The following is a 6,821-nucleotide window of genomic DNA, read 5'->3' as shown; positions in this document are numbered from 1 at the left end:
CCCGAGGCCCCTGGGGGGAACCACCCCCTGCCAGGAGCGCCGTTCCGTGGCTGTCGTTCCGTGGCTGTCACTGCCGCTGCTGCCTTCCGCCTGAGTCCACACACCCTGGAGATAGGCCACCGACCTACACCAGCCAGTTCCAGAATGTTGGAAATTCTACACAAAAAGGACCCAGTTTCTTTGACAAAAGATGACGTGACAAAAGGGAGGGGGTTGCTGAAAGCAGACGTGACAGACTGGCGGGCCAGGCAGTGCGGCTCTGGGCCAGGTCACCCCTAAGGGTCAGGGTGGGGACCAGCAGGGGCTGTGGTGGTTGAGGCTCCGGGCTCCACGTGGCCGAGTGCGTTTCCAGTCCCGGACCTGGCAGCGTAATGTTCTCACTTTCCCCCTCTCTCTATCTCTGTCTGTCTCTGGTGCGTGCACATGCCCTATAGCAAATTGTAAAATAAATAAATAAAATGAAATAAATCATTGTTTTTAAAGTGCCAGTGTCATGTTGTTGGCCATGCTGTTACGACTGTGCTCACACAGCCCCCATGTGGTGGAGCGGTGCACTGCACTACTTGTGGGTAAAGTGTCTGGGCCAGGAAGTGGCGTGGTGGTTGGGGCGCGGGACCCCCCACGTGGCCAACTATGGTTCGAATCCAGACCTGTGCTCACTTTCTTGCTTCCCTTTACTCTCTCTCTCTGGTCTGTTCAAATTATACAAGATAATAATTATAATAATAATTCTTTTACAAATTTTTAAAAATTACATGTCTGGAATTTGCCTGAAAATACTCAGGAAAAAAGTGAGGTAGACAAGACAAAGTAGTAAAATATTGAAACTGGGCGATGCATCCATAGGTACTCAGACTCCTCTGCTTCCACGTGTGTTCTGAGTATTTCCATACAAGGTGTGTGCGTGTGCGTGTGTGTGCATGCGCGTGCGCGTGTGAACTCTTTATGCCATAGGGTGCATACCCTTGCAGGAGGGGGAGTGAGAAGCCGCCCCCAGAGTGGATGGCCTGTTTCAGTCCCCTCTCCTCCACTCTCCCTCAGGGTTAGGGCGTACATGCACCCATACCCCACTCGAACTGCAGTCAGCCAGGTGGGAGTCCAGCCCCTTCCCCACCACTCCACCTGCTAGTTCTGACAGTAAGTTTCTTTTTAAGGGAGAGTATGCCTAATTATCAGAAAATTTTGAAAAAGAAACAAAACTTAATGTGAAATTTATTCTATCAGTCATTAAAAAGTAGCCTGCTGGGGGCCAGCAGGTGGTGTGCTGTCAAGGTGCTGGACTCCCACGTGGTGGACCGCAGTTCAAGTCCTGGACCCGGCAGCCTGCTTTATCACTTTCCGTCTCTCTCTCTCCCTCTGGTGAGCACATGTGCCCTATAGCAAATTAAAAGATAATAATTATGATAAATAAAATAAAATGTTTCAACAAATTAAATGTCCTGCTGGGACCAGCAGGTGGCATGGTGATTACGGTGCTGGGTTCCCACACGGCTGACTGCGGTTCGAGCCCTGGACCCAGTGGCACGTGGGCCATGGGTAGACAGACTGGTACAGGATTCCTCGTGAGGTCCAGCCAGTGGCGTGGAGGCCAACCAGTTCAAATCCCAACCCAGCTGCTTACAGGTCATGCAGGCACATGTGCATATGTGCCCAAAGTCCTGAGAGAATGAGGGGAAAGGGACTGTGGCATGGCCATCTTCTCAGAGGGCGGTTTCCTGTCTCACTTTCTCTCCCCACTTCTCTGTCTCTCTCTGGTAAGTGCACACACCCTATGTGAAAAAATAAAAGTTAAAAAAGTTCCTCTAGAACGCAAACCTGAGAGCAGCAGAGAACACCCAGCGGGTGTATGTGCGAGGGTTCGATCCCCTGGTAGTGGCGCAGATGTGGAGGCCGGAGTGACATGTGACCCTGGGTGTCTGTGAGAAGAGCACTGTCCTGTATGAAGAGAAGGAGCCCTGCATCTGGGCTGGGACAACTGGGAAAAGCTCCGTGTTCCCTCCATTCTCAGAACATTCTGCACGAATCAAAGAAAGTTTACGTAGGCGGGGCAGCAGGTGGCATGGTCGGTAAGGCGCTGGACTCCCACATGGCCGGCCACAGTTCGAGTGCTGGACCTGGCAGCTTGCTTTCTCACCCTTTCTCTCTGTCAATCTCTGGTCAGATAACAAAGTAACAACAACAATAACGACAACAAATGGAATTAAATAGACAAAAATGCGTATTTTTAAAGTTTACATAGGAAATAAAACTAGGGGCCAGCAAGTGGCATAATGGTTCAGATGCTGGGCTTCCAAATGGCCCACTGTGGTTCAAGCCCTGGATCTGGTGGCTTGGAAGTCACACCAGGTATGTGTGCATGTGTGCCTTCAACCCCAGGAGAATGGAGAAGGGACTGTGGTGTGGTCACCGCCCCGGGCGGTGACTTCTCACTCTTTCTCTCATGTCTCTCTCCAGTGAGCACATACACCTTATGGCAAAAACCTTTTTTTAAAAAAGCACTAAATAAAAATGGACAAGTGTATGTCCGTGTCAGGGAACGGAAACCCGCCAGCACCGGCACGGACGTGAAGACGCTCACCCTCAGCCCAGCCGCACGTCTAGTGAGCTCCCTGGCGGGGAGTCCGCACAGGCGTGACGTGCCTGAGTGCAGCTGTGCTCCTGGAGCACGCCCCCTGGAGGGACCAGGTGCTGGGTGGGAGCAGGGCCCTGGCCGTACAGCCCAGCTCAGCACAGCCCAGCTCGGCGCTGGGCAGGAGGCTTCTGCAACAGCAGGACCATGCCACACGTGGTGCCAAATCACCTGCTGTCTTTTTTTTTTGAGAGGTTTTCGCTATAGGGCGCGTGCGCTCGCCAGACAGAGAGAGACAGAGAGACAGAAAGCGAGAAATCATCCTCCATGGGAGATGCTCACTTTGTGATCCCTTCTCCTCCATTCTCCTCTCGGGATTTGGGCACACACACACCCAGCGTGTCTCAGGCTGCCAGGCCCAGGACTCGAACCACTGTTGGCCATGTGGGAGTCCAGCGACATAATCATTATGCCATCTGCTAATCCCACACCTGTTATTTTTAAATTAAAAACATTCAAGGGCCAGCCAGTGGATCACATATGGCTGGCTGTGCAATTCGAGTCCCGACAGGCACCTTGAGAAGCGTACCAGCATGTGAGCGTGAGTGCCCAGGTCCCAAAGGACAGAGGTGGGGACGGGATTGCAGGGGACCACACCATGGGAGGGGTCACTTCTCACCTTCTCTCTCTCTCTCTCTTTCTGTCTCGGACATGCGAACATGCTCTCTGGCAAATTAAAGTACAAAAAACCATTCAGGCCAGCTGGTGACAATAGTTAAAATAAATGGGGCTGAGGCCAGCAGGTGGTGTGGAGGTTACGGCAGCTCGGTCCCACACGGCTGACTCTGCAGTTCAAGCCCAGACCCAGCAACTTGAAAATCATGCAAGGCACGTGTGCATGCGTGCCTAGGATTGCCGGAGAGTGGGGAGGAGGCGCTGTGGCGTGGCCATCCCCCTGCGGGCGATCTCCCCCCCACCCTGTATCCTGTGTTTCTGTGGGGCACACATACCTATATTAGAAAACCGAAAACAACACCCAAAAACCCAGGGCTGTGACAGCGTCAAGCAGAAAGGTCTCCAGACGCGTGGTCTGGGCCCCGCCCTTCCCGTTTCCCCTGGACCAGCTGTGAGACGTGGGTCAGTGGACCTGTTTCAGGCACGCTGCTCCTCGCCGTTGCCCCAGGGGCCAGAGCAGCACGGGCACCCAGTGGACACGGGGAGTGCAGTCGTGGCCAGTCACCTGCCTAGGGAGGGGTGGGTGGAGCAAAGCAAGCTGCCAAACACCGTGACCGGCCAGCAGGTGGCATGGTGGTCAGGTGCCGGGTCCCACCGAGCCCTGGATTAGGGGCTGGAAGTGGGCAGGCTGAAGCCCTGAACAGGGAGGCGGGATTCCTGTGCGGCCATGTTGTCTTGGGGCGATCTCTCGCTCCCTCCCTCTCTCCAGTGAGTGCGCCCAGTAGCAAACTGACCTGTGACAGCGTCTCCGTGTCTCCGTGCGTGGTGCGTGGCTGCATGTTCTGACTCCCCGGCCATGCAGAGGGCAGAATGGCGTGTCTGCAGAGGCCTGGTGAGGACGTGTCCCAGACCTGCCAGTGCTTCCTAGGGAGCAGGCGACGTGCCTCCTGCTGGTGCACTTCATGGCCCTGCCGAGCTCGCGGCGGTGGGTCTCGTGCCACGTGTTCCTCATCCCGTCGCCAAGTTCGGCAACATCAGCAATGTCCGTTTTGACAAAAAAAGTTTTTTGAGAGGTTTTTGCTACAGGGCTGGTGCGCTCACCAGAAAAAGAGAGCGAGAGGGAGAGAGAAATCAGCCCCAGGGGGGATGGCCACACCGCAGTCCCTTCTCCTCCATTCTCCTCTCGGGATCTTGGGCACGCACGCACACGCACCCGGCATGAGTTTAAGCCACTGGGTCAGGGACTCGAACTGAGGTTGACTACATGGGAGTCCAGCGCCATAGCCATTACGCCATCTGCTGGTCCCTGACGGAATTCTGATGGCTGCGTTCTGCACAGAGCCTGGAGCAGGATGAGAACCCTGCGGAGGCTGCGGCTGACCCTGAGCTCTGAGGCAGGACCGCCTTCATGTGCATCCTCCCCTAGCGCTGCTCAGAGGCAGCTCACAGCTGTCTCTCCACGGTGCGGTGGAACTGTTCCTCCTGTTTTCTTCCTTGAAAGAGGCTGTTTGGGGACCAGCAGATAGAGTGATTGTTATGTCACTGGACTCCTACCAAGTCAACCACAGTTCGAGTCCTGGACCCAGCAGCTTAAAACTCAGGCCAGGCGTGTGTGCATGTGTGCCCCAACCCCCTAGAGGAGAATGGAGGAGAAGAGATTGTGGCGTGGCCATCCCCGGGAGGGGGCTGATTTCTCAGGGCTGAGGCTGTAGACCCGTTTAAGCTTTGGAATACTCTCGCCGTTGTAGGGGTCCTGGTCTAGTCTACTTCCTTCCCTGCTAATCCCAAGTCGGGTTCCTTGCTCCGACCAGACACGGGCCTCATCTGCCGTGCGAAAGCAGTTGTCCCCACGTCTAACTGCCTGCTCTTCCTTCCAGAGAGACCTGGGGTGAAGCAGAAGGCGGGAAGGAAGGAGTGCGTCATCCCACAGATTGTCATCACCCGGGCCTCCAACGAGACTCTGATCAGCTACGACTCCACTGGGAGCGAGGAGCAGAGAACCATCCGGGAGCAGGCTGAGTGGGGCCCCTACTACCGACACAGGGCCCCCAGCACCGTGGACGCCTACCACCCGCACGGCGTGGAGTGAACGCAAGCCCTGCGCGGCTGTCCTCACTCGCTGTGACCTGCTCTGCGTCTCAGGACAGTGGCACAGCACCGCCCCGTGGGAGCTGCGTGTGCTCCACACCTGCGGTCCTTCCCATGGCACCTTGGTCTCACCTTCCCCAGAGCCGCCGGCAGCTTGGTGGAGAGAGCGAAGGACTCACTCCGAGAGTGAACTTTGTGGGAACAGACGAATAAATGAGTGTGTCCCCGTTGGGATGGCTGCCGTGCAGGTGAGCAGACACAGGGCGCTGTACACGCCAATGCCCGGTCCATTTCCTGAGGGCTACAGTAAGTCCTTGGGAGTGGAGCGAACGCAGTCCCTGTCCCCACACCTGGGGACAGGCCCAGCTCTGAGGCGGCGCTGTGCTGCTCACGAGCAGGCCCGGCCTTGGGCTGACTGGTCTCACCCAGGCTGTGCCCGAGGAGGGCGCGGGCTGGGGACGGGTGCATGGCGGTGGACCTGGAAGTGGCCAGCTCATCACCGTCCGGTCCTCCTGGCCCCCCACAGTGAAGGCTGCCTCCTCCAGCAGCCCCCAGGGCAGGCGGCACCTGGCCGGGCTCACACCTTTGGCTTTGGTGCAGTGGTCGTGCTGGCTTCATGGGCTTCTAGACTGGACTGCAGTCCTCACACCGTCCGAGATGTGCTGCTCCCGGGGCTAGCAGAGCCAGGGATGCGGCCTTGCCAGGGCAGGGGCCTGCTGCCTGTCCGAGTATAGTTTCAGGGCCAGCAGTGGCGTGGCAGCTACGTAGCTGGACTCCCACTTGGCTGACCATGGTTCGAGTCCTGGACTCGGTGGCTTGAAACGCACACTGGGCGTGTGTGCGTGGAGGAGAATGGAGAAGGGACTGTGGGTGGCCATCTCCCCATGGGTGATTTCTCTTTCCCCCTCATTGTCTCTCTCTCCAGCTAGCACACACACCCTACGGCAAAAACCTCTTAAAAAAAAAAAAAACATAGTTTCTGATCCATAGGAGGGGTCTTCAAAAAGTTCATAGAAAATGCATATGATGAAATAACCATGCACAGACTTTAAAACTTCTTGGTACCAAAATAAACGCACACTTTAATCCCGCTCTCGGATTTTTGAAGACCCCTCTACATACATGGTGGTGGTCTGGCTGTGGCTGCCCAGCCAGGTCAACCGGGCACCAGCATGGAGTCTGATGGGGGCCTCCCCGACCCGCCCCGGCTTCATAACCCTCGGACACCGGCTCTCCTTCCTCCACCTTCCAGGGCTGGCGCCCCCGGGCCCACGCCGCCCGCTATGCTCCGGGCCTGCTGCAGCGGCGCGTCCCCGGTCGCGAACCCGCCGCGGAAGGCGAAGGCGCTCCCAGAGGCTGAGCCCTGGGCGGTGCAGGACCTGACGCGGGGCCCAGAGGACCCCTCAGCTGGGGGAGCTGGCCCCGACCCGGGAGCGCACCGCCCGGGGCTCGGGGACCGTGCGGAACGCGCGCGGAGAGCGGGTCCCTT

At 57.0% G+C, this 6,821-nt stretch overlaps 2 protein-coding genes across 2 annotated transcripts in view; both read left to right on the top strand.

Moving 5' to 3' along the window:
- The window catches only part of SPATA33 (spermatogenesis associated 33), an 8,028-nt gene extending 2,676 nt beyond the window's left edge, over positions 1–5,352 (top strand). The window contains exon 3 of the mRNA XM_006152529.3: positions 5,122–5,352. Within this exon, the coding sequence (XP_006152591.1) occupies positions 5,122–5,333 (212 nt within the window). The 3' untranslated portion in view covers positions 5,334–5,352. The remainder of the gene's footprint in view (positions 1–5,121) is intronic.
- Positions 5,353–5,504: 152 nt separating this feature from the next.
- The window catches only part of CDK10 (cyclin dependent kinase 10), a 7,818-nt gene continuing 6,501 nt past the window's right edge, over positions 5,505–6,821 (top strand). Inside the window, exon 1 of the mRNA XM_006152527.3 lies at positions 5,505–5,580. Coding sequence (XP_006152589.1) covers positions 5,566–5,580 — 15 coding nt within the window. The 5' untranslated portion in view covers positions 5,505–5,565. The remainder of the gene's footprint in view (positions 5,581–6,821) is intronic.

This window comes from Tupaia chinensis, unplaced genomic scaffold, assembly GCF_000334495.1.
Source record: "Tupaia chinensis unplaced genomic scaffold, TupChi_1.0 Scaffold000355_1, whole genome shotgun sequence".
NCBI classification, from domain to species: Eukaryota; Metazoa; Chordata; class Mammalia; order Scandentia; family Tupaiidae; genus Tupaia; species Tupaia belangeri.
Note: the sequence above shows the minus strand (reverse complement) of the source record. Positions and strands in the feature narration are given on the sequence as shown.